The sequence below is a fragment of the Pleurodeles waltl genome, chromosome 8, assembly GCF_031143425.1.
Source record: "Pleurodeles waltl isolate 20211129_DDA chromosome 8, aPleWal1.hap1.20221129, whole genome shotgun sequence".
Taxonomy (NCBI): Eukaryota; Metazoa; Chordata; class Amphibia; order Caudata; family Salamandridae; genus Pleurodeles; species Pleurodeles waltl.
Genome location: NC_090447.1, coordinates 1,276,510,687 through 1,276,538,516, shown reverse-complemented (window position 1 = coordinate 1,276,538,516; position 27,830 = coordinate 1,276,510,687). Strand labels below are relative to the sequence as shown.

Sequence of the window (27,830 nt, the reverse complement as noted above, 5' to 3'; positions counted from 1 at the left end):
AGCCGTCCCGACGTACCGGACGGTCCAGGTAGCAATGTTTAGCAAACGTGTGCTGCGATGCCCACGTGCCGCCTGGCAGATAGCCAGGTCAGGAACTCCACGTGTGAACACAGTAAAAGCAGCAGTTGCTCTGGTGGAATGAGCCTGCAAGCCCTCACGGGGTTGCTTATTAGCCAAAGCGTAGCACATCTTGATGCAAAGAAGTATCCATCGAGAGATGGTATGTTTTTGCACCGCGTTTCCTTTCTTCGCACCAACATACCCGACAAAGAGTTGATCTTCCCCCGGAAATCTTTAGTACGATTTAGGTAGAACGCCAACACTCTTTTTGGGTCCAGACGGTGGAGTTTCTCCTTCTCATGAGAAGGATGTGGGGGTGCGTAAAAAATAGGCAAGGTGATAGACTGGCCTACATGAAAAGGCGTAACAACCTTGTGAAAGAAGGAAGCCTTTGTGCGCAACACCACTTTGTCAGGGTGCACAGACAAAAATGGAGGCTTTGAAGAAAGAGCTTGAAGCTCACTCACTATGAGAGCAGAAGTGATGGCAACAAGAATGACAGTTTTGAAAGTGAGGAGCCATAAAGGGCAATTGTGCATCAGCTCAAAGGGAGTACACATTAATTAAGGACAAGACTGAGGTCCCACTGAGGCATGATAAATGGCGTGGGAGGAAATAAATGGGTAAGACCTTTAAGGGATCGATTGACAATAGGGGATTTAAAGAGTGGGGGCTGATCAGGTAGCCTAAGAAAGGCCGAAATAGCCGATAAATACCCTTTAAGGGTGCCCAAAGTAGAGCCCTGCTGGGCCAAAGAAAGAATGAAAAAAAGAACCTCAGAGAGAGGAGCAGAGAGGGGATCAACAGATTTGTTTAAACACCATGCCACAAATGTAGGCCAACGAAAGACATTGTTTTGGTGGAGGGACGCCTAGCTACCAAGATAACATCGCAGAAATCGAGTGGAAGATCAAAAGTCGTCAACTGATGCTGCTCAATCTCCACGGATGAAAGCGGAGATTGGACAGGTTCGGGTGGAGAGCCGTCCCCTGTTGCTGCAACAGAAGATCCACCGGAAGAGGCAGTCTGAGTGGAAGATCGGTGGCCATGCTCAATAGCTCTGGGCAACATACTCTCCGTGCCCAGTCCGGAGCCACCAAGATAAGTTGGACCCAGTCGTTCCTGATCTTCTTGAGAACTATGGGTAGAAGTGGTATAGGCGGAAAGGAGGACGGAGTTCCACTCGAGACGAAAAGCATCTCCGAGCGACTGCCCCCTTGGAAACTCCAACACACAAAACAGCTGACATTAGGAGTTCTCTGCAGAGGCGAACAGCTCTAACCAAGGTTCTCCCCACTGCTGAAAGAGACATTGCGCCACCTCCGGATGGAGACGCCATTTGTGATCGGCTGTGCATCGACGGCTGTGTTTATCCACTCTGGCGTTCAGAGAGCCCACCAGATGTTGAACCACCAGGGTAATGTCCTGATGTTCCAGCCATGTCCAGAGGCACAGTGCCTCCTGACAAAGGGTCTGGGACCCTACCCGACCCGGTTTGTTGCAGTACCACAAGGCTGTAGTGTTGTCCGTGAACACTTGCACTACTTTCCCTTTGAGAGAGGTAAGAAATGCTTTCAACGCAAGCCTGATCGCACAAAACTCCAGAAGATTGATAGGGAGCCCAGACACCGCCAGAGACCAGAGGACTCTGATCTCCGCCTCTCCCATGTGGCCACCTCAACCCAGAAGGGACATATCTGTTACTATGGATAGATCTGGCTGGGGAAGGGAGAGGGATCTGCCGTGGACTCAATGCACCACTCCAGGTATTTCACAGTCTCCTCTGAGATCTGGACCATATCGGACAGATTTCCATGATGCTGCGCCCACTGGAACTTCAAGTCCCACTGCAGAGCCTGCATATGCTATCTAGCATGTGTTACTAGCAGGATGCAGGAGGCCATGAGGCCCAGCAGCCTTAGGCTCATCGAAACCCAAGACAGAGGCTGAAAGATCAGAATCATAGCCCGAATATCTTGGACTCGCTTTTCAGGAGAATAAGCCTGAAACTGCACTGTGTCCAGAACAGCTCTGATGAAAGGGAGCATCTGAGAGGGAGTCAGGTGCGACACGTTGATAGTGAACCCCAGCGTGTGCAGGCGGCTCACCATAGTGTGAAGATGGGAGATGACTTTCTGGGGTGAGTCCGCCTTCATCAGCCAGTCGTCGAGGTAGGGGAAGACTGAAAGCCCTAACCTGCGCAGATGAGCTGCAACCACCGCCATCACTTTTGTGAACACCCAAGGGGCGCTGGTAAGGCTGAAGGGGAGCACGGTAAACTGATAGTGCTTGTGACCTACCATGAATCGCAGGTAACGTCTGTGGGCAGGCAGGATGGGAATGTGGAAATAAGCATCCTGGAAGTCCAACGCTACCATGCAGTCTCCTGGGTCTAAGGCAGACAGGACCTGAGCCAGGGTGAGCATTTTGAATTTTTCCTTCTTGAGGAAGTAATTGAGGTGACGTAAGCCCTTTTCCTTTTTCGGCACCAGAAAGTAGCAGGAATAACAACCACAACCTACTTCTGGCAGAGGGATCTTCTCTATGGCTCCCTTGGCCAAGACAGCCACGACTTCCTGGCAGAGAAGCTGGGTTGGAGACATGACAGGGAGCCCCTTCCGTGACCACGAAAGGGGCGAAAGGCGGACTGTTGGGGGCGAGGGGCAGTGGAAAGGCCAAGGGACTGAGCCGTAGCCCGGGAGTCCTTGAACCTCTCCAAGGCTGAGTCCGCCTTGTCTTCAAAGAGACGGGAGCCATCAAAGGGCATGTCTATAAGAGACTGTTGGACATCCCCTGAAAAACTAGAAGTATGCAACCATGTGTGGCATCTCAAAGCCCCCATCGTAGTAACCGATCTGGCCAGAGAGTCGGTCATGTCCAGCCCACATCGGATCGTGAACTTCGTCGCATCTCTCTCATCAGTGACAGCTTGGGAGATGATAGCACGGTCCTCCTTCGGTATCTGCGGCAGAACTTGTGCGACCGTATCCCAGAGGGAGTGAGTATAGCGACCCAAAAGGCATGCGGTGTTCACACCTTCTTCCCAAATTGTTCCAGCCTTTTTTATTCTCTATCCGGGGTTGTGGAAGGAAATGTGCCTGAAGAAGAGGAAGCCTGGATGACAAGACTCTCAGGCATGGGGTGTTGGGACAGGAATTTAGGGTCGTTCAGGGCAACCCGATGGCAGAATGCAATTGTCCTGTTCACAGGAGCCCCTGTGTTGGGTTTGGACCAAGTACCCAAGAGGACATTGGTGAGGGCTGAATGGCAGATTGGGGTCAGATGCTGAAGCACCTCTGTCAGGATATTTGACCTGACCTGTACAGTAGGCAGCTCAAGGCTAAGAACCTCAGCCACCCTACTGACCACCATAGAATAAGCCGATCCCTCAGCCGTAGCCACAGTAGGAGGAGACACCATGCCAGCATCTGGATAAGTGTCCAGGCCACTGGCCTCACCCAACTCCTGTGCCCAGTCCAAAGTGGAGTCATTGTGGTATTCATAAGGGTCCAGGGACCCCTCCAATCCTTCCCGAATTCGTACCCATAAGGAAAATGGTTCAAATCCGACCTAGGGTGCGTATGCCCAATAGAAGACAAATGCAGCATTGGCCCATGGCGCTCCAAGTCGTCGGGATGAGGATTGGGTCTACGTCAATGGGGGGCACCACCAACATCGGGAGCGTCGACAATCGAACCAGCGCCGGGGAAGGTCTCAGTGGTACAACCAGCGTCCATGCGGATCAGCAAGCTGATCCAGAGGGGACCTCTGTAGCCAGAGCCGAAGCTGCCGACGCGGAACCCGAAGGCCAACCGACCGAACCCCTTGGGCCCAAAGGCGCCATATCGGGGTCCGCCTGCCCAAAAATGAGGTGCATGGCCTCATAAAACTCCTTTAATTGGGAAAGGGTCGCTCCGGCACCCGGAAATACAGGGAAGTGCAGAGCGGACCCAGAAGCAGGCTCTGAAGACAGAGGCCTCGAGCGTCAACACTCCTCCCGCCTCGCATCAGCCAAGCAACGGGGCGAAGTCAAAGGGTGACGGGACCGCTTCGACAACTTCTTACCTGTGCATGAAAACTTGGAGGACGAAGAATGGTGGTGGCTCCACTGGCAGTCTCGAGACCTTTCCCTCGCGCGAGACGGGACCTATGCCGGCACTCTGAGCACAACTTCGGGTCGTGGTCGTGCTCCAAGCACCACAAACAGTCCTGATGCTGATCTGTCACCGACATCATGCAGTGACAGTCCTCGCACAGTCTGAAACTGGTCATCTCGACGCACCAAAAAAAACTTGGTGAAAAATGGTGAAATTCGGTCAAAAAAAGAGACCAGGGTAACTCTCTCTGCATCAGTGTGTGGCGTGGAAAGAAAAAACTGACGTCACTGCGCTGAGGCAGCGTCTAAGTACTATTCCTTACGTCTTCACGGCGACTAGGACACCCGCAGAATCAACAGACGCCACCTACCAATGTGCAAGGGTACTGCTCAAAGAAAAAATCTCCAGATCTAGTCTGACGCCTGGGGGAAAATTCTAAGGTAAGGAATCTCCAACTAGAAGTCTTTATCAGATATGACTTCCAGCCATCGGAGGGTTAGGGCCAACCACGTGAGCCGATCCAGCCAAGTTTCAACTTTGCTGGCCTTGGAGGTTCTCTGCAGCAGTAAGCTGGCCTTCGGCGAGAAGGTATCCAGCCTCGTAGAACTCCACATCAGATGTAGCCTGCAGCTTTGCCCCTCTGGAGCCGTTAGACTTCCATTGCATAGGCTAAGGTCTATGGTAAAACCTTTCACGAGGGCAGACCTGCTTGGGGTAGCCAACGGTATTCCATCATGGTCAGCATAAAATCAAACCTTGGTCTCGGTCACCCGTGAGCAGTGATTAATGACTGATTATCTACTTTTTCTCTATGTTTATAAATTGGACTGGGATTTTTACTGTGTGGTTTCTTTGACTTTTTACTGTTTTGATACTCCTACATGATCTACACAATTTCTCTAAGTTAAGCCTGTCTGCTCTTTGCCATACCAGGGGATAAGCTTAGGTTTAAAATATTGAAACCATTGCCTGGACCTAACAGGTCAGCGATTTTATTACTTGATGTGCACAACCAATTGTACCCTGATTAATAATTCACTTTTTTACACAGTTGCAAAAATTCTCATTACTTTGACGTCCTTAGTCCATATGTGATCGATAATGGGTATTGCTATTACCGTTTATTGTGTAGGCTCTGTAAAGAAATACAGAAAGCAATCCGTTTCTTTGGCTGGAGCAAGCAAGTCAAACAGTCAAACCATTTTGAAGATCTTTATTACTGAGTGAAAGCTACTGAAGTCACCTGGTGGGAAGTCTGTTGGGTGTAATTTTTAATACATTTATATTTGAGTTTTTCAATACATGTATATACTGGGTTGCAGAGGATTACACAATTTTGTTAAAGTTTTATATTTACTGTCTAATGTAATTTATTTAGTCATATGCTTGGGGAAATAATGTATTTTTTTTTTTTTTTTTTTTTTTTTACAAACACTGTCCCCCTTTTTAATTCTTGGAGTAGATGGTCCAGACATTGGTGGTCCTGTGGAGTGTCTTCTTGTACCTCACTTTCTTCCTGGACTTTATCAGAATATCAGTTTTCATGCATTAGTGGCATTGTGTAAGTAGAAGATTAGCATGCAGGAGGTGCTCTGGGACTTTGGCTTGGAGAGACTAGAAGAGGAAGGTGTGGTGTTGAGGGATGGGCTTTTGGCTGCAGTTGAGAGGATGAACGGGGCATGAAAGACTGTTGAGTGTTCTGGTAATCTCGTACAATAATCAGCAAGCATTTGAGGCCTTTAGCCAGTGCTGAAAGACCTTCCATAGACGGTCCTGAATACAGATCCTCATAAGGATCAGAATCCCCATATTGCTGCCAGTCCTCTTCTTCTTGATGTTTAACCATACAACTGGTAAGAGACTGTGGACTCACGTCCGCCACTTTGACATTCTGCTCCAAAGGAAAGCTAGTGTCACCTTTCTTGTAGCCATCATCTACATCCTGGCATTTGACAGTCAGTGCAGTCAGACTGTAGGTGGGGCCAAAAGGCCCATCGTCAGACTCCTCCAAGTCATTGAGGTAGCAAAGGTAACACAGAGCTTGGAAAAGTGCATTGAGGAAGCTGAGAAATTGAAATACGTTTTTAAAAATCGAAACTCTGATGTTTTGCAGATGGAATCTTTGCTGATGGAGTAATTGACAGCATTGTTGTAGACAAAACTGTGATTCACGATCTTGTCAACGGAGTTAACAAAGTCAAACATTATGTTGTCTACGGTATTGGAAACATTGACAACGAGATAATGTGGACATCGCACAGCTTTGACTGTTTGAAGAGACTTATCAGCGTCTCATTATTGACTTATCTTGTGTTGTCCGGGACCGCATGGAAGACTGTCCTTAGCATGACTATCTTTCTATCTACCTAGACCATCCAATAACTCCTGGAAACGCCAATTATACAGGCTCAATCACGGATGATTTTTCCTTGACTAATTTTACAAGTTTTCTTCATAACTTCAGACTTGGAAGCTTTACTGTGAATCAACCTTTTGAAATCAGTTACTGCTATTTGTACTTTTATGTACTTCTGGCCTCAAATAAATTCATGGATGGTGACGAAACATGTGTTGACTGTTGTTGTAATAATATATGCAATTTGGAGCAGGGACTATCCCACGTTTCAATAAAACTCACAGGCTTGGATTTATGTACGAAGCCTTACTCTCTGGACTTACGATTACTTTTGGAATAATTCTCTAGTATACAGTGGGCCTATTGGACCATTATTGTTCGTGCCTTGGTAGTAGGGTACGTGATACCTGGCAAGCACCACCCTAATCAGCTGGGTTCTTTGTTTACATTATCCACATTTACTTTTCTTCAACAGGAGGTGCAATTTATACACCATTACTACCTTTCTGTGTATGTATTATTGACAAGTAGATACCTGATGATTTTGTCAACTGTGCTTTTGTAATAGTGCTTTCTTTGTTGGAGCTGGCTCCAACAATGTTGCTATCACGGATCTTTTTGGCACCAATTCCAAGGGCATCCTCTTTAAAGGCTAGGACATGGGCATCTCTGAGGTGGATATTGGTGAAGGTTTCTTAGGAGCACCCAGAATCTCAAATTGACAAACCACATCTTTAGCAGCTTTATGTTCCACCTTCTTGTAGATCTTAGGTGGTCTACAGAGCCTGAAGGAAGAGCGACCTTAATCCGAATGTGTCCTTTTGTAGGGTTTCCTTGGCAATTCGAAAGATCCTTCTGAGTCATCCCTTTGAGTTTTATAGTCATAACACAAGTCTGGCATCTCTGTCTCTGAAGGTGTTTGCAGAGAAAGTCCAGCATACTTTGCAGTTCTTCAACTTATGGGAATGATGCAGACCATATGTGCACTCTTCAGAATGAAGCATTAGTTTCCCATAGGTCCCATTAGGCTTGAAACAGCCTTCTTTAGAATAATCAGTCATGGTCTAGCCACTCTCTTAGGCAGGAAAGGTTCTCGACCATAGAAAAAAAAATATTTCGGAGATATATGTAGAAGCCTTAGACATCTGTCAAAGACTAAGCAGAGCTCAGGAGATTGCCTTTACAAACAACCCGATGTAGAAATCTGAGGTAATGTGGCATCCTAGAGGGGGAGGTTTTCACTTTGTCTCCATCTGACTGTATAAAGTTTAGGTTTTTTACGATGTGTATAGGCTATTTAATGCCTTCCAGCCTATTCTTAAAATTGCACTACTTTATGATTATCACAAGTCTCCCAGCTCGACAACTGGAATGATTTAAGAATGTAAATCTATGAAAAATGTTCCTGATTGTTTGAATGCTTTTAAGCAACTCTGCTGTAACAGATTTAATAGTCAGTAATGCACCCAGAGAAGCCACTTGCAAACAGATGAATCTGCAAGACTGCAGGAATCTCAATTACAGGGCTTAAGTTCATTTGCATTTCCATTTAGAGACAAATTTGAGATACAACGGCCCCATCTATCCTTGCCACTCAGGCACACAGCCCAAATAGATTGTATGCTGCAGGCAACAGATCTTCAAGCTTTCAGCAATTACTCAGTCTGTACCTTTTTCTGTAACGATCATCTAAAGGGTTGAATCTGCTGCAAGTGTATCAGTCATCAGTCCCTACTACTCAAATGGTTGGACTGAAGCAGGGGGCTGAAGACGGCACCTTATATCTTGGGAATTTTGTAACTTTTTAGTTATGATGAATTTTCTATTAACATATTTCTCAACATGAATTCTGATACAACTTCAGCATTTTAACGGACATACAGTGTTACACGTAGGAAAAAGAATTGTGGATGCATTTGAAAAGAAAGTCGATAAAACTAATGGACAAACTGAATAATAGCAGTGTGTTTTTTTTGCTTTCCCTGACAACTACCTCTTTTTGGCGAACAACAACGAAAAATATTGCTCCCCTCATACAAGCATGGCTACAAAGGTGGAAGTAGTCTGTAAATCCTGTTTCTTTTAATTGGCAAATTTTAGAAGGATTTTTCATTTCTAAGCACTAGTCATAAGATCATGGCGCTGAATGTGTTCAAAAACTCTCACCTTGATATTAACAGCTCTAAGTAGGACAATTAAGGAAATCGCTTGATAGGTTTTAACATATGTAGAAAGTTTGCTGATGACTGAGACAGTTGCTAATGTTCGCCGGTCGATAATTGACCATGAATAAGTAGAGGTGGTTCAAAGCCTTATTTATAACATACTTTTTTTTTATTTCAAATCCATGTTTTCTGACCAAAATATGCAGCACTAGAAGCCTGCCTGAAACTCACAATCAACAGAAACCTCTTTGGCTATATCCAAATTTAAGCTAGCAAGGTAGGGTGTACTTCTTTTCAGGCTAATGTACCAATATTTGAGGGCCAAAGAAAATCAATTGGTGAACATGAAAAACACTTAACTGTGGTTATTTGAACAAAATTGTTAATGTGGGTTAACAGTCCCCTCTTGCCATCAGTGATGCTTTGATAGCACCAAAAAAAACTCAAGGATCTTGCGCCATATACATATCGGAAAAGACAGAGAAAACAGGTAGATAGATGTATACAACAAAACTTACATTGACCAAACCAAAATAGTGCTCGTTGACAGGAAACTGTTCCGGGCCAATCTCTTTCTCTAAAGCGGAGGCATTGGCTCCCTAGGAAACAAAACAACACAATCTTAGTATGGATAGTACACGTTAAAAGTACTACAGTCAACTTTTCAACAATAGCATAAGTGACAGCTGTCACGCTTAGGTCAGACCACAAACATGAAATGTAGATTTAAGATCCATCAACCCCTAGAAGCTCACAGATACACAACTATGCAATTAATTACCGATTTTTCATACATAAATTAAAATGCAGAACAAGGGAAAAACACTGTGAGCATAGAACACTTCATGCAACATAAATTTTTGTGAGCAGCACGGAAACTCAGTCACCTGCCCGAGAATATTGTGCCCGATGTCAACACTGGTGAGGCTACTCAAATGATGCTTATACCTAAACAGGATATTAAATGTAAACTATTTTATATACATAATGTATGAGAGATTACATTACGGGACATCGGGCACACTCTGACACATTTGGGGCTAGTTTTCCAAAACCTAGTGCTACACAAAGATTTGGCACAAAATCAACTTCATATTCTAGACTTTATTCAAAGTCGGTATATTTGAAAGAAGACAAGTAGCTTAGACCTCAACTTTCCAATTGCTAGTAAATGCTCAACTATGTATTTATTTTTTCCGTAGTAGTATTAAAACATAAAATGTGTTACAAAAACCTATCATAAGCAGCACTGCAAGACAGCGTGCCAATTGCTAGACTTAGACTTTCATTACTATGCCACCCAAATTTCTAATCCCTGTCTGAAGCATACTCTCATCTTTGAAACCTTGCAGGAACCTTGATTGGCTCATGATATTTATGTCCATCAAAATTATTCACGTTGTATAGTTGCACCGAAAATGTCTTGATAAGTTCCTCTGTACTTTTTCATTCATACTGATCATAAAATGCTAGTATTTCTTCTGTGAAATGTCAATAAAAATTATCTGATTTAACAAATAAGCAGTACTGCAATATTTAAGCACATAGCAAGAGAAGCTCATTAAACATTCTACTTACTATCAAAACTGCACAATGAAAATAATGGGAAAATAGAGAATTTAAGAGCGCAATATTCACAGATCTACAGATATCAGTCCATATCTGGGAAGAGAAGCTTCTCTAAAATAGTGAGGGATGACATTTCCACCAATCAAACGTCACACAAAACAGTTGAATGAGATTACAAGCTATTGTGTTGAAACAACTCTGCTACCATAGTGGCTTTTAAAGGCCATTTCTTCTGAAACAGTATCTACTCAATTATTAAGCTGAGGACTCATTAAAAGGCATACAAATCTAAATGCAACCTTCGCTAATCCTCCCCTCTAAAAAAAAAAAACTAAAAAAAAAATAAAATAAAAAAAAGAAGGGAGTTGCACATTACTTGATGTACGCAAATATTGACGAATCAAACACTCAAAAAGTACTTAGTGTTTCACCTAGCATAAAAATACTTCCTAGTATGAACGTTCGTTCACAGGCAAATTTAACTTCCCTTTGCATTGCAATTAAGATATAGTTCTTCAGTTGTACTGGATGACTTCATAGTCTCTCTGTTCTTCTGTCACTAAAGAACAAGTTACTTACATTCGTTAATGCCCTATCTGCTAGAGACTATCTAGCCTTGTGACACCTCTAGATGGAGATGCCATTCGTAATCTGCTAGGCAAAGACAGCTGAGTTTGCCTGATTATCGTTCAGAGAGCTCACAGGTGTTGCTCACTAGGGATATGCCTGACAGAGTAAGGAGAGATGGTCCTCTGTCAGCCTGTCATCAGTGGGCGGCATAGGTGGAGGGGAAAATCAATGAAGGTTTGTAGAGTGTAAGTACTCATCTGAGGGTCTCAAGGCACATTGTGGGGGGGGGGTGGGGGGGGGGGTGAGGGAGTGGGGGCAGGGGGATTGCATCCATGGTCCAGTCAAAGAGCCAGGTATTTGTGGTCCTTCCTGAACTGAGGCAGAGACGGAGCTTGCCTGAGATGCAAGGGCAGGGAGTTCAAGGTCTTTGCCGCAAGGTAGGAGAAATATCATCCTCCAGCCATGGTTTTACGGATGCATGGGATGGAGGCCAGGACCAGCGGAGGTGTCTGGTGGGTGAATAGGAGAGACATCGTTGAGGTATTCGGGTCCAGCGTTATGGAGGGCTTTGTAGGCGTGGATGAGGAGTTTGAAGATGTTCCTCTTGTTGATTGGGACCCAGTGAAGGTCTTGCAGGTGGCTGAAGATTTGGCTGTGGAAGGGGATGTCTAGGATGAGTTTGGGAGAGGCGTTCTGGATGTTCTAGAGTTTTCTTTGGATCTTCAGGGTGGTTCCGGTGTAGAGAGCGTTGCAGTAGTCGAGTCTGCCGCTGACGAGTGCATCGGTGACTGTTTTCCTGGATTTCATGGGGATCGATCTGAAGATCTTCCGAAGTAAGCTGAGCGTGTGGAAGCAGGATGACGAAACGGCATTCACCTGGCAGTTCATCGAGAGTGAAGCGTCCAGGATGGTAAGATTGGGGTGGTTACAAAGGGGAGGGAATAACCTCTTAGGACGATCTGCAAAACCCAACAGTCGAATGTTACATTTCACAATTGATGTCAAGAAAACCCACACTCCAAAGCATCATCCCCTTTTGCATCTGTAAAAAATACAAAGCTTGTCTACATTGAGTGAAATTGTTTTGTTTCAGCAAAGGAATTGAAAATGGTTTTGAATAAAATATGCAAAAAAAACAAAAAGTCAAAATGCTAAAGTCTTTGATCAGAATGGGTATCACAGGGACGTGTTCAAATATTAGAACTGTACTACTGCCCCAAAGGGAAATATAGCTGTGAGAGAATTGTTCTAATTCTAAAAAACGTTAGAAGAGCACTTTCCCAAAGCCCTGCCAACAACTCAATACTAAAAGTTGTTGCACCATGATATCTTGCTTACCTGTAAATTGCAACAATTCTTAACTTTACCTATCCCTGCACCATTTTTCTATAGACATTTTATGGACATCGATTCACCAAAATGCCAGGGTGTAGCACAAGTGACATCACACACCCTTGGAATTGGTGTCACATGACCTTAAACCTGAAGATATTGCAATAAGTGATATCGCTGAAGTTCTGCAATAACTGCATGATCAGCACAACACAGAAAAAAGGATAATTTTAGAAACCACCTATATGAGGGTACTGACATGATCTCTGAAAGTTGTGGGGTGTAATACTTACCCTGAATTGTAGTGAGCCAGACCAATTCACTGTGGGCTTTTTTTGTGGTGATGCAAGGGGGGGCATTTTTGTTAATGGGACCAATTCTGAATTAAAAAACACAATTTTATAATAAATTTACTAAAAAGCCATAGGCGCTAAAAGGACACTCATTCATTTTCAAGGCCATCCTTTCAAAGCTGTGCCAAATGAATGCGACCCAACGCTCTCAGGGTGTTCACTCAATTGTTTTCAGAATGTCCTACGTATGCCACATTATGTCAAATATCACCTCCGCTGTGCCACGGGTGCCCCCTCTTATGTCAAAAAGTATCTGCAATAGCCTAGTGCCAGAATCCTGCTATTAATGACCTCTTATACCTTGAATTACCCTCATGTCAAATTGCCTCTAGGGCCAGTATCGCGTCATAGTTGCCCCACTCCCATATGTAATGGCTTTCCTTCCAAGAAGTATCTACTATGACCTAGCACCAGCATTTTGCCATGAGTGCCCCCATGCCAAGAATCTCCTTACAAGCTCCAGTATTTTTCAAGAATTACCTCCAGTATGCCAGTGCTAGTATTTTGCACAGGTGCCTGGCATGCTAACAACTGCCTCCAGTACACCAGTAGCAGTATTTTCCATTTGTGCCTCTATAAGGAAAAAATTACCTTCAGCATACCAAGGTCAATGGCAGACTAGCAGGGATAACACCACATACTCACACTCCAACATTCATTCTCACTTGCACTCATTTATTCTCACTCACTATCTTGCAATCACTCTAGCTCACTCATTCTTACTCTGACGTAGTCATAATTACTCATAGTAACTTGCACTCACTCCATCATTCTCACTCACGCTTACTTATTCTCACACACTCACTCATTCTCTCCTTCATTACACTTACATTCACTCTAAATCCCATTCACTCACTTGCACTCTTATTGCCACTCATTCGGACTCACTTATACACTCATCAACACTCAATCTCACTGCTTCTGACTACCTGTCACTGTCAATCACTACCAGTCATTGACTGTGACTCTTGCTCACACAGACATGCTCACAAATACGCTCTTGCAAGCAAACACTCTCACCAATAAACACCCATACACACTTCATATATTTGAAAACTTTATTTTTATTTTTTACTTACAGCATCTGCCACTAAAGACCTCGTTCCAGCTCCTGATGCTTAATTATTTATTACACTAATAGTAAATAATAGACGATTATTTACTTTCACTGGATTAAAAATGGGTAGACAATGAAGCTTGAGAACGACGTCCAACAGGGTGGGCTGCCTCTGTATTCTTGGCACTGATTATGCTTTCTTTGAGGAATGAGGCTTTAAAAGCAGTGGCAGGGGTCGCAAGGGGCAAGCCAGGATTCGTAGCTGCAACCTCTAAATGGAGTCCATGAGATATTTGTTTCACACACAATCTGTCAATTTTGTAAATGCCGAAAGGTTTAACGGAAGGAAAAAGAGCGTTCTACTTGATTAGAAGATGTGTAAATGTTTTGGATCATGCATATGTAGAGAGATATCTGTGTGCATTTGTTTGGGAAGATATTGATGGAGTGCTAAAACCTACGACATTTATAAAGCCTCTACCCACACTCTCAAAAGCATCCATAACATGTGAAGACTTGATGTGCTGATGTTAATTTTTGTGGGAGGGCTGATATTGAGTGGACCCTACCATGAAAGGCAGCTACCTCCTGTGCAACTACAAAATCCGTATATGAAAATATACAGCCTGCAATTTTGGTCACGCAGTCCTGGCCCCTTGATATACCTCTGTAAAAAAAATTGTTGGCTTGTGATTTTCATTTTTGATGTGTGTTTTTGTATCATTAGAGAAGTAATTCAGCTTAGGGGGACATTGCTAATCCATACCGTTTTTTTTCTGGATGACATTTTAAAAAAAGGCGGATGTGTTGCAGTGATGATGTAATATTTCAGGAACCATGAGACCCATATACTTCATTTTGGTGTCAAAACATAGGTTTTGGGGGGTGAAGTGGTCTTATAGAGACAGAAAATAATTCCTTAGAGCAACTCTTTTGCCATTTTACAAAATGGTGGCTCTTTAATGATGTGTTTTAGCCATAATATTGGTAATTTATTTTAATATTGTTTTTGTTTCAGGTTTTCCGTTGATTCAAATTCGTAAACATGAGCGGAGAAAGTGACAGCAGAGGATCTTTACCTCCTGACAGAGTGTTGCTAACTTGAGAATATGACGACTCCTTCAACAAAGAAAAATGTGTCATATGCCAAGTTAATTCAAAAGATAAGCTAACATCAACTGCGGCTGGACAGAAGAGTGTTCGAGATGTTGCAGAAATACAGCAAGATGAAGTTAACAAAAGATTGAAACTGATGGATGAAGACGATCAAATATTTTAGCATTGTAACAAGTGCTACAAGTCTTTTACAATGGAAAAAAGCATGGAAAGAAATTGTCAAAAAATAGCAGAAACCAGTGAATCACAACACAGCTCCGAGTCTTCTGAGAAAACGACTACAACCAAACCCAATGTCCATCCACTTAGAAGATCGATGACTACTCCTCATCCACCTCCAACAACTGATCAGAAAGCAGAAAATCTTCAATGTGTTACCAGAACAAGGACCAAAGGGATTGACAAAAGAACAGAGTATGTGAGTCTCAAAGGGCCAACATGTTTTTATCTGCAGCTATTTTCTCCCAAGATGAAGTTTTCAGCCGAGTAGCTGATCTAACCAATGAGGTGAATGTATCAGAAGCACATTTGTATGCCCACCCAAACTGCATGCATGCATATATTCGAAAATATGAATGCACAATGAGCTCCCAGCAGCAACGAAACCGCCAGCCTTCAGTTAAGTTTGCATTCACTCTTTGAAAAAGCAAATTAAGATCTAAAGCCACTCTTGAGTGCTGGCTATGGGTTCACACTCAGTGAGATCAGAGAAGTAATGGTCAACACTGATGAAACTGCATTGATCCATAATAATGAAATTAAGATTTTTCTGGTGAGAATGTAAAATGACAGAATTCGTTTTTGTCAGTCTAATGAAAAGAATGAGCCATTTATGGTGTTCTCAGCTGATTTGCCTCATGAAGTTCTTGCTGCCAAAATGAGACCATAGGATGCAGTAAAATCAGTAGGAACCATTTTAAGAAACATCCTGAAAGATTTAGAGTTTGGACATAATGACAAATTGTGTGATGCCCCAGAACTCCGCAAATCATGGGAGTCAACAAGAATGCCTGATGTTGTCTTAACATGTTTTTACAACATTGTTTAATATAAGTAAAGCAAAACTGTTACAAACTAAAGTTCTAGAGTTCGGAACAGAAGCAGACAACACTGATGATGGCTTTGAAGATCTAAGCAAAGAAGTGGAAGACAAGCCCATTAACTGACAGGCTTATGATGCGTAAAGGTACGGTCTTTTCTAAATCATGTTTTATTAATTACATCATGGCAATCACAGGATGACTGCCCACACAAACTATGACAAATGCAAAAGCAGAGAGCTAATCACTTCAATGAATAGGATTGGTGTATCAACAAGTTATAACAACAGAGTACAGAGCAGGAACTTGTTAGCAGCTCATGCTGTAAAATCTTTTGAATCCGACAACACACCACTTCCAAGTCACTTTACCAGCAAAGGATTGACAATTGCTGCTCTTGATAGTTTTCATTTTGAAGATAGCTCTTCTTTATCTGGAACATCCATGGTGCTTTTTCAAGACTGTACCAATAAAGTAGTTGCTGAAAAACAAGCTGCATCAACTGTAGGCATAAATAAATGAAGCTGCAAACTTATAACCCAACTGCCTTGCAAACATGTGCAAAATCACCACAAGCCATCACCTCGTCCCACTCTACCAGAAAGTTTCAAAGTGGCTGAGGACATAGATCTTCTACTTGATGCAGAGGTCTGAATAGCTGATTTAACTCAATTTATCAAATCGCTTATTCGGCACGGACTGAAGAATGAAGAAATGCCAGCTCCTCCGTGAGCTGGAATTCATTCTCTGATCTACCAGAATAATGTCCCACTTAACAAGGTTGGGTTTTTACCAGTTATACCATCTCCAGTCACAAACTATGCAACAGTATACACAGCTCTAAAAAAAAAAAAAAAAAGTTCTAAAATGTGTGTGCTCTTCTTGAAGACCAGCCTATACTGTCAATTTTCTGGGATGAAGATATTTTCCGTATTGTAGCTGACATTTTTATGTTCAATCCAATAAAATGTGCTGATCTTTATTCAATGATGGGTGTTTTCCACATAACAAATGTTGCATTGCGGTGTGCAGGAAGTTATCTCAGTAGATGGGGCACAGACTATGCACTTATTGAGGGTGAAATCTTTGGAAGCACAACTGTCCTGTCAGTATTGAGCGCAGCTCATTATGTTCGTTTGTTACAAGGTATGTTCATCATATCTGAGGCCAATGAAACAGTGCGTTGGGATGCTTTCTGGAACAAGAATGACAAATTTGGTATTCATTCAAAAGACATAAAGCAAAGCCAGTCAATGTTCAATACACCCAGTTCAAAATCAGAAAACCAAGTTCGTAGTTTGTCAGAGAATTTGAAGAAAAATCAGAACTTTGCAAGTACTGGGGAAATGTTTTACACATGATAGCTCTAGTGAAAAAAATGGTAGATGCTGATTGGGAAGGTGATTGGGAGTTGCATGTGAAGACTGTGGAGCCACTGATTACTGTGTTTTGTGAATTCTATTGCATTAACTACCAGAGATATGGGTCCTGGTATTTAGAAAGAGTGAAGAAGTTAGAGGTGGAGAAACCATACCTCTACAGAAAATTAATCCAAAGGCATTTTGTGGTGAAGACAGGGACGGTTGAATACTAAGGCTCCAGGTATAAAACTGGAATAGATGATCCAGAGATCACAGAAAAGCTCCAAGGTAATTTTTGATCAGAAATGTAAAAGTTAATATGCTGTTCAATGGCAGCTAGTTTACCATGAAGTCATTTCTATTTGCAATGTTTTCAGAGAGGACACATTTAAAATGAATGGACCATTGTGAAACTGTTCCTCACCACAAGCTTGTGGGAAAGAGAGGGAAATGTTTTGATAAACACGTTGACAGCCTTTTTTTATTTCATGCAGCAACAAGGAAACCCATTTGAAATGATTGTCCCTGTGCGACTACACAACTTTGTGACCAGACAATATGTGGATAACGATATAAAGACACATCTACTAAATGTCCTGGAACATGGATCAAAGCTATGTGCAGAACGGAAGCAGGAGAAATTTGTATTGAAAGAGAAAAAAAAAGCTGTTTGACATAATCAATAAAGCTAAACTTCCACGCTTTAATTGCCATAGTAAGAGTTTCGTCCAACCAGCCACTGCAAAACAGGTTTAAAAAAAAAAAAAGAAAGAACTTTTGCAAGCGCATGGAGAAATGGATAGCAAAAAAAAAAAAAAAAGAGGGGGGGATTTATCAAGTACATTCTGTTGCATGATCTTCTTTAAGTAAATACATTATTTGATATAGATGCAGCAACCAAACCAGTGAAGCACAACCTCGTACAAGAGCTCGATAAAAAACTTTCACCTGAAGAATTTCAATTCGAAAAGGTGCCCTCATTGAAAACTGCTGTTGTTGTGGACTACATGTCAACAATTGTGAATGGTCAAGATTTCATCCATGCAAAAATTCAGAGAGGTTATGCGGACTGTTCTATAGATATAAAAGTCAGTGTGCACCTTACAAGAACTCCACATTGTCTTTGAGAGTGATCTTGAACCATCTGTCAAAGAATGTGAGAGAATCAGACGAATGTCTACAATTGAAACAATTGACCTTGCCTGCATCAAAAATTCGACACCTATACCTCTACAACTTGATGAATTTTGGTCACCAACATCGAGCAAAATGAACTTGGATATGTTAACGCGCCAAAACATTGCTGATGATTCAGTGAACACTGAATTTCCAATTATTGCAAGTGGAATGACTGTCAATGAGGAGTTGGTGCCTGCAGAGACATATTCAAAAGGTACTGCCCATAATGTTCAAGAACTTAAAAGCTAATGCAAGGAAGCTGACCTTCTGACCTTCGTGTTGAGCCACATGTTGAGTAAGCTGTTCAAAATGGTTACAATCAAGTCACTGTACGGTCAAACTGCACATTATTATTGTGCTACTCAGATTTGTTGCAATGTTCATAAATCAAGGATTGTCAGAGTTATGGAACAGGCGATAAAAAAAAAAAAACACCTAACCCCGCTCTATATTCTGTACAAGAAACTTGACCCAGAGATGTCCAGTATTCCTAACAAGGCACATATTCTTAAGGGTGTTGACACTATGAGCAACAAAGCTTGGAGCATTAATTGCTGAACCTGTGAATTTTCTAAAAGGATTTGCTGAGACAGAAGAAGAATGGGACTTTAAAGACAAAGAAAAATACCTTGTGCGTGTGTAGAAAACGAGTTCAGACTGTCACACATTTGACGATCTTCGTTACAGTGAGTTCAAGAGATCAGTCCCGCTAAGTGGCTTTCCACCGACATCATTTTCTGTGCATGGACACACTAAAAGAGCGTTCTACTTGATTAGAAGATGTGTAAATGTTTTGGATCATGCATATGTAGAGAAAGATCTGTGTAAATTTGGTTGGGAAGATATTGATGGGGTCCTTAAACCTACGAAATTTATAAAGGCTCTGCCAACAGAACTAACAAATACATGTACTTACAAAACGTGTGCTACAATAAAATGTCCCTGTTGATATATATGCTCTTCTCAAATGCTCAGCATTCTGCAAAGGTACCACAAGCGATTGCTGAAACAAATTAAGTGAACTATAAAAATGTGTCTAAAAGAGGAGTGTTAAACATTGTTTTCATATTCAGATCATAAACGTTGTTCGGTGTATACATAAAGAACAAGTTACTTACCTTTGGTAACGAGGTATCTGGTAGAGACTCTATCTAGCTGCAGATTCCTTACCTTAGAATTCCCTGGCGTCAGCTTCGAATCCAGAGATTTTTCTGAGCAGTACCCTGCGCGCCGTCGGGCGGCATCGTTCGGATCCACGTGCATCGACTAGCTCTGCGTGAGTCGTCAGCGTCGTTGGAGCCGTCTATGACGTCACGGTTGTCTATATAGACGCCGTCTCGGCGCGCGTACGTCAGTACTTTTCCACAACTTCCCACGCCAGAAGCGCAGAGTCATGGAAGAACCAACCATTATGGATTTTACCTCTTTGACTGTTTGAAGTAGAAATGCTTTTATGCCTTTAAGAAAGGCAAAAATGCCAAGATCAAAAGTATACATATGTACACATAAATAAATATATATATATATATATATACATAAGAAAAATATCCGCAGAGCAGGGAGGCTTGGGCGGGTGTAAGGAACCTGCAGCTAGATAGAGTCTCTACCAGATACCTCGTTACCGAAGGTAAGTAACTTGTTCATCTGATAGAGACTTCTAGCTGCAGCTTCCTTACCTTAGAATAGATACTGAAGCTATAACCCATGGCAGTGGGTCTGAAGGAGATTTTTACACCAGAAAGCCCTTCAAAACATACTGGGCAAAATGTCTCTCTCTTCTCACCTTACTATCCAGGCAGTAGTGTTTTGCAAATGTGTCCAAAGAAGCCCATGTTGCAGCCTGACAGATGTCCACCACCGGTACGCCACGTGCTAACGCAGTGGTAGCATCTTTCCCCCTAGTAGAATGAGCTCTCAAGCCCTCACGAGGCTGCTTCTTTGCCAAAGCGTAGCAGATCTTTATACAGAAAACGACCCAGCGCGAAATTGATAGTTTCTGCACTGCCCGACCCTTCTTTGCACCAACGTACCCCACAAAGAGTTGGTCGTCCACCCGGAACTCTTTAGTGCGGTCAAGGTAGAACGATAACGCTCTTTTTGGGTCCAGCCGATGGAGACGCTCCTCTTCCTTAGAGGGATGCGGTGGTGCAAAGAAGGTGGGCAGGGTGATATTTTGACCCAGATGGAAAGGGGTAACCACCTTGGGGAGGAAAGAGGCATGAGTTCTTAATACTACCTTGTCAGGATATATTGTGAGGTATGGTGGCTTTGAAGATAAAGCCTGCAGCTCATTCACTCTCCTGGCAGATGTAATTGCCACCAAAAAGGCAGTCTTAATAGTAAGCAGCCGGAGAGGACAGTTATGCAAGGGCTCAAAGGGAGCACACATAAGGAAGGTAAGAACCAAATTAAGATCCCACTGGGGCATAACGAAAGGCACAGGCGGGAATAGATGCACAAGCCCTTTCAAAAACCTCTGTACTATAGGTGATTTAAACAGAGACGGCTGATCGGGCAACTGAAGAAAAGCCGATAAGGCTGCAAGATAGCCCTTGAGAGTCCCCAAGGAGGAACCCTGCTGGGCGAGAGACAATATAAGCAAAAGGATGTTAGACAGAGAAGAAGAAAGAGGATCAATAGGCCTCTCTGTACAATATGAAACAAAGCGTTTCCAAAGGCAGGCGTAGATCGACTTAGTAGAGGGACGCCTGGCTGCCAGAATGACGTCACAGACCTCGGGAGGGAGGTCATAAACCATCAACTGTCGCCGCTCAATCTCCACGCATGAAGGCGCAAAGTTGACCGGTTCAGGTTGAGAACCTACCCCTGCTGCTGCGACAGAAGATCCTCCGAAGAGGTAGCCTGATTGGTGGACCGATGCTCATTTTGAGAAGCTCTGGATACCAAACTCTCCGTGCCCAATCCGGAGCCACTAGGATTACTTGGGCCCGGTCGTTCTTGATTTTCTTGAGAACTCTGGGCAGAAGTGGTATAGGCGGAAAGGCATACAGGAGGCCTGAACTCCACTCGCAATGAAAAGCGTCGCCTAGCGATAGCCTCCTTGGAAACTCCAACGCGCAGAACTGCTGACATTGCGAATTCTCTGCAGAGGCGAACAGATCTAACCAAGGCTCTCCCCACTGCTGAAAGAGTCCTTGCGCCACCTCCGGATGGAGACACCATTCGTGATCCTCTAAGCATTTTCGGCTGAGTTCATCTGCTCTGGCGTTCAGAGAACCTGCCAGGTGTTGAACCACCAGGGTCATGACCTGCTGTTCCAGCTATGTCCAGAGACATAAAGCCTATTGACAAAGGGTCCACAACCTCACAGCACCACATTGCGGTAGTGTTGTCCGTGAACACCTGCACTACCTTCCCTTTCACAACAGGAAGAAATGCCTTTAATACTAGCCGGATCGCCCGAAGCTCCAGGAAGTTGATGTGGAGCCCGGATTCCGCCCGAGACCAGTGACCTCTGATCTCCACCTCCCCCAGATGGCCGCCCCATCCCAGAAGTGACGCATCTGAAACTATCGTTAGATCTGGTTGGGGAAGGGAGAGGGGTCTGCCTTTGACCCACTCGCAGTTCAGTAACCACCACTGCAGATCTTTGCAGTCCCCTCTGAGATCTGAACCATGTCGGTAAGATTTCCCTGATGCTGTGCCCATTGGAACTTCAGGTCCCACTCCAGAGCCGTCATGCGCCAGCTGGCATGCTTGACCAACAGGATGCAGGAAGCCATGAGTCCCAGCAGCCTCAGAGTCTGTTTCACCGAGATCCAGGATAGAGGCCGAAACATCGGTATCATAACCTGAATATCCTGGACTCGCTGTTCGGGAGGATAAGCCTGATAGTGTCCAGAACAGCTACGATGAAAGTGAGCTTCTGAGAGGGAGTCAGGTGTGACTTCGGCACATTTATAGTGAACCCCAGCGAATGCAAGAGGTCCGCCGTCGTCTGGAGGTGGGTGACGAGAGCCTGGGGCGTAGGAGCCTTCAACAGCCAATTGTCTAGGTAGGGGAAGACTGAAATCCCTGACCTGCGCAAATGAGCTGCCACCACCGCCATCACCTTTGTGAACACCCGAGGGGCACTGGTGAGGCCGAAAGGAAGCACGGTAAACTGAAAGTGCTTGTGGCCCACCTTGAACCGCAGGTAACGCCTGTGGGCTGGCAGGATAGGAATGTGGAAATACACATCCTGCAAATCCAACGCTACCATCCAGTCTCCTTGGTCTAGGGCAGACAAAACCTGAGCAAGAGTGAGCATCTTGAATTTCTCCTTCTTGAGGAAGAGATTGACGTCCCTTAAATCCAAGATAGGGCGTAGGCCTTTGTTCTATTTGGGAATCAGAAAGTAGTGGGAATAACAACCACTGCCTACTTCTGATATCGGGACTCTTTCTATGGCTCCCTTGGCCAAGAGAGCTGTAACTTCCTCGCGGAGCAAAGCTAGATGGTCCTCCATTAGCCATTCCTTTGTCGGAGGGATAGAAGGAGGGAAAGACTGGAAGGGAAGGGAGTAGCCCTTCCGTATGATCTGCAGGACCCACTTGTCCGTGGTGATGGAAAGCCAGTGAGGGAGATAAAAATAAATCCTCCCTCCAACTGGACGGACATGATCCCGCAGAACCATACTAGGAGGGCTTGGGCGCAGTGGAGGGGGGGATGTGTGGCGGCTGACCTCTGGCCAGACCCTCTGGGTCTAATGGTACCACGTCCTCTTCCGGGACGCTGTGAAGCCTGAGGACGGTGGCTGAACTGTGGCTGGCGTGGTACCACACCCCTTCCGAAGCCTCAAAAGGGGCAAAAGACAGACTGCTGTAGTGCTGGCGCTGAAAGGCCCAAGGATCTGGCCGTGGCTCGAGAATCCTTGAACCTCTCAAGTGCGGAGTCTGCCTTTTCGCCAAAAAGGCGAGAGCCATCAAAAGGCATGTCCATCAAGCTGGACTGGACATCCCCTGAAAAACCAGTAGAACGTAGCCAGACGTGGCAACGTAGGGCCACTGACGATGAAATCGCTCTGCCCAGCGAGTCGGTCATGTCCAAACCACACCGGATCATAAACTTGGCTGCATCTCTCCCATCTTTGACAGCCTGGGTGAGAGTGTCCCGTACGCCCTCCGGGACCTGGGGCAGCACCTGTGCCACCGTATCCCATAAAGTATGGGAATAACGGCCCAATAGGCAAGAGGTGTTTACGGACCTCAATGCCAGGCTGGTGGAAGAAAACATCTTCTTCCCAAGCTGATCCAGCCTCTTGGATTCCCTATCCGGGGGAGCGGAAGGGAAGGCACCACGGGAAGTAGAGGCTTGGACAACCAAGCTCTCAGGAGTGGGGTGTTGTGTCAGGAAACTAGGGTCGCTGGGAGCAGGCCTATGGCAGCAGCCGACCGTCCTATTCACAGGAGCCCCTGTGCTGGGTTTGGACCACGTACCCAGAAGGACGTCTGTAAAAGCCTCATTGAAGGGCAACAACGGCTCTGATGTTGTCACCCCTGGCTGAAGCACTTCTGTCAGGATATTCATCCTGACTGGCACCGTAGGCAAATCTAGGTCCAAGACCTCAGCTGCCCTACGCACCACCATAGCGAAAGAAGCAGCCTCCTCCGTAGCCACATTAGGAGGAGAGAGCATACCAGTATCTGGAGACGTGTCCAGCCCACTGGCCTCCCCTAGATCCTCATACCAGTCCTGTTGCAATCCAGATTCTAAAGGGTCCTCAGACCCCTCCCATTCCTCTCCTGGTCTGGCTGATCTAAATAATGCTCAGACAAAGATCTGGGCCGAATTGGCTCAGTCGAAGTCGGAGTTGACGTCGTACGACGTCGCTCCGGATCATCCGGAATAAGGATGGGGCTGCCACCGGTGGGAGCATTGGTGGCGGAATTGTCGACGTCGGACCCGGCAGCGAAGGGGTCGACTGTGAGAGACCGGCACCGGCCCGGATCCGGTATCAGATCCTGGGGTCCCCAATGGCGCAGAGGCCGAAGCCGCCGGCGTCTAATCCAAAGAGGCCCCTGCTGACCCCGCGGGGCGTAAGACCCACCCGAGGGTGCAGCCCGCTCAAAAACGAGACGCATGCCCTCGTAAAACTTATCTGAGCGGGGGTCGATCCGGTCCCTGGAAAGGGGGTTGGGAGATAGGGGGGGGGGTGAGAGACGCGGAGTCAACCTCGGCGACAGCTCCGCAGAACCTCGCCGTTCCTAAGACGCCTTGTCGGCCGACGGGCGTGTCAAAGATGAAGTCCGCCTGGACTACTTCTTCTTGTGCCTCTTACCTTCGGATGACCTCGAATGTGAGGAAGAGGACTTGGGGCTCCGGGAGCGGTGCCGAGACCTCCTACTGCGGAACCGTGACCTCTGCGGAGTCGCGCCGACCGAAGACGAATGTCGGGCCACAAGAAGCTTAAGGGATCTCTACCTCAAGGCCTTCCGCGCCATGGCCCGACAGTCGGAGCACGAGGTGGAATCATGGTCCTTCTCCAGGCACCAAAGACAAACACAGTGCGGATCCGTCACTGACATGGTGCGATGAAACACACCACACGGCCCGAATCCTGTCTTTCTCGAAGACATGACTTCAAACAGTCAAAAAAGCGTCGACAAACCGTCGAAGCAGGGTAGCTCTTTCCAAAACTGCGCTTAACCGGCGCGGAAGAAAAAGAACTGACGTACGCGGGCCGAGACGGCGTCTATATAGACAACCGTGATGTCATAGACGGCTCCAACGACGCTGACGACGCACGCGGACCCAAATGACGCCGCCCGACGGCACGCGCAGGGTACTGCTCAGAAAAAACTCTGGATTCGAAGCGGACGCCAGGGAATTCTAAGGTAAGGAAGCTGCAGCTAGAAGTCTCTATCAGATAGGATTAAAAAAACATTATTATTTGTTTAATTTCTATATGTCTCTTCATCCTCTACTATAGATGCCATTTTGGAAAATGGCAGAACGGCTGCTCTGAGGAATTATTTTTGGCCTCTAGAAGTCTACTTGACCTCCAAAACCTATGTTTTGACACCAAAATAAAGTATCTAGGTCTAATGGTTCCTGAAATATTACATCACTGCAACACATCCGACATTTGTAATAATGTTGCCCAGAAACATTTGGCCCGGATCAGCAACGTCTACCCAAGCTAAGTAACTTCTCTAATGATAAAAAACACAAATCGAAAATGAACATTTATGGACAACAATTTTTTCAGAGAGGTATATAAGGGGGCTGGGAGTACCACCATCCAGTGTCCCACTTGCAGTGTCAAAAGAATCTGAGCAAAGGGCAACCTTTTGAACTTTTTGCAGAGGAAAAGATTCAAGAGCCTGAAGTCTAGGATTGGGCGCAGACTGCTTTCCTTCTTGGGGCTCAGGAAATACTGAGTGTAGAACCATGTCTCACTGTTCACAACTGCTTTCAGCAGCAGGACTGCCACCTCCTGCTGCAGGATCCGAAGATAGTCTTCCAAACAGAGCGACGGGAGAGAGATGGATGCATGGAGGACTCGCGTGGAAGGGTAGGGCCCACAATCTGAAGGACTCTTGTTCCCCTGTTATGTTAGAAAGAAAAGCTGTTCTCCCACTGGCCGCACATGATCTTTCAAGCCTTCAAGGAGGGACTAAAGCAGATTTCCGGGGCAATGGGGGGGAACAAGAGAAGGAGGCTGCCTGCTGTGTATTGCCGTCTCTTATCTTAACTCTTTCCAGTGAGCAGCTTTTTATCCAAAAGGTTTTGCCTTATGGAATGGCAATTCCGTTAGCGGTGCCTGTACATAATTGAAAAAAAAACAGACACCATCAGCCAGACGTGCTGAATAAGAGCCTTGCTGAGCCTATTGCTCTTGCCACAGAACAGGACATTCTCCATTCCAGCTTTAATGCTTTGACTAGAGGCATCCAGTCCATCACATACAAAATTTGCAAACTGCTCCCTCTTAAGTGATCAGACAGGATTGGTGTGACTAGCAGGACTATATCCCACAAGGTGTACATACTTCTTCCCATCAGGCATGGTGCACTGAGTGATTTCAAGTCTAGGCTGCGCTGCGTACTGAAAAAATGTTCCTCCTTACTGCCTTCAACATTTTAGATTATCTATCTGCTCAGGCTGTATGAAAGACTTCAGAAACCTGGTTCAGGAAGCAAGAAGTTTGCACCACTAAGCCCTCTTGCTTACGGGGGCACTGTGAGAAATGGAAGTCACATGAACCAGTTCTGTACCTTCTAACTACCAACTGGTTTGCAGCCAAGCAGCCATCACTGGGTCCAAAAGGGCCTTGTTAGGAAGCTACAATAATTAGAACGATACTGTGGAAGGCTGTAAAACCCCCATAAGAAAATTAGCTTTGTTTTTCACTGTGAGTAAGTAAGTTCGAGAAAGTCAGCTATTTTACGCAGCACAGTCCACAGTGTGGCACAAAGTCATCTCAAGAGGGGACGGGCTTAAAGGAAACTTTGCCTCAGGGGATGTATTTAACCAACTCCCATTTCTCTGGGCTGACCAGCCTGTCACATCAGTGGCATCGTTTGTATAATCGTTGTCATGTTACAACGTATCAGGCATCTGAATAGGCTCAAAGTCTGAATCAAGTATTTCAGCCACGGTACACCATTAATGATGGTGCTGGTCCTTGGCATGTTTCTTTCTGAACTATTCGTCCTGTACTCATCACTGAGCCTCCCTCCTGATTCTGCAGGGTCTCCCTGGCCTTGGATCAGTGCTGTTCCTTCAGGGGATAGTGGAACTGCCATTTGCAAGTGCAGAGCCAGTGGCACTACACTCGGTGCCAGGGGCCTTGATAACGTCAGCATCAGGAGAAGATCCAGCAAAGATGATCTTGGCACCACTCTGAAAAGCACCAGAGGTTATATCTGCAGAACTGGAGGGAGACAGAAAGCTAGGAGAGGTTGTGCCGGCATGAATCCACACAGAGCCGCAAAGGTCCTATTGGACCCAAACATGTTCCATCTTCATTTGTTTAATAGCCTTGGGATGGATAGTGAGGCAAAGATCACAGGACCTAGAGTCGTTCCTCGACCCCAGGCATTACAAGCAAATGCTGTGATGGTCCACAATAGACATCAGTCCCTCACAATTCCTACGGGGTTTAAAACCTGATTTCTTGAAGGAGACAACCAAGCACAGCACACAATTCTGATGAGAACTGGGCCCTTAACCCCTTGGATGTCTGGCACATAATGGTTACGTCCTGGGCAGCACCACTCGGGTACCCAGGAGGTAACTGTTACATCCTACACCCAGCCCTCGGGGGAAGCGGTGGCGCTCCCCCTGAGGGCCTCCCTCCCACCCCCCGGGCAGGGCTGGAAGGGCAATGGCTTCCCCTTCCACTCCCACCCGCCCCCATCTAATGACATCAGCGCACCCCAACATCATTAGAGGCACGCTACCGTGCTGGAAGCCATTGGCTTTCAGCGTGTCGTGGGAAGAGAAGGTATGTTTCTCCTCGGGCCAGGGGGGATTGTTTCAAAAGAGGCATCGGGGGAAAGGAAATGGTTTTCCTTTCCCTTGATGCCTCTTTTAGCATTCCTGCTGCCAATCGCAATGCGAACAGCAGC

General features: G+C 45.2%; 1 protein-coding gene across 2 annotated transcripts in view; it reads right to left on the bottom strand.

Annotated features, from left to right (window-relative positions):
• Positions 1–27,830, bottom strand: part of USP12 (ubiquitin specific peptidase 12) — a 438,367-nt gene that overhangs the window by 273,632 nt on the left and 136,905 nt on the right. For both annotated transcript variants that reach the window (XM_069202221.1, XM_069202220.1), the window contains exon 2: positions 9,197–9,277. In XM_069202221.1, coding sequence (XP_069058322.1) covers positions 9,197–9,277 — 81 coding nt within the window. The remainder of the gene's footprint in view (positions 1–9,196; positions 9,278–27,830) is intronic.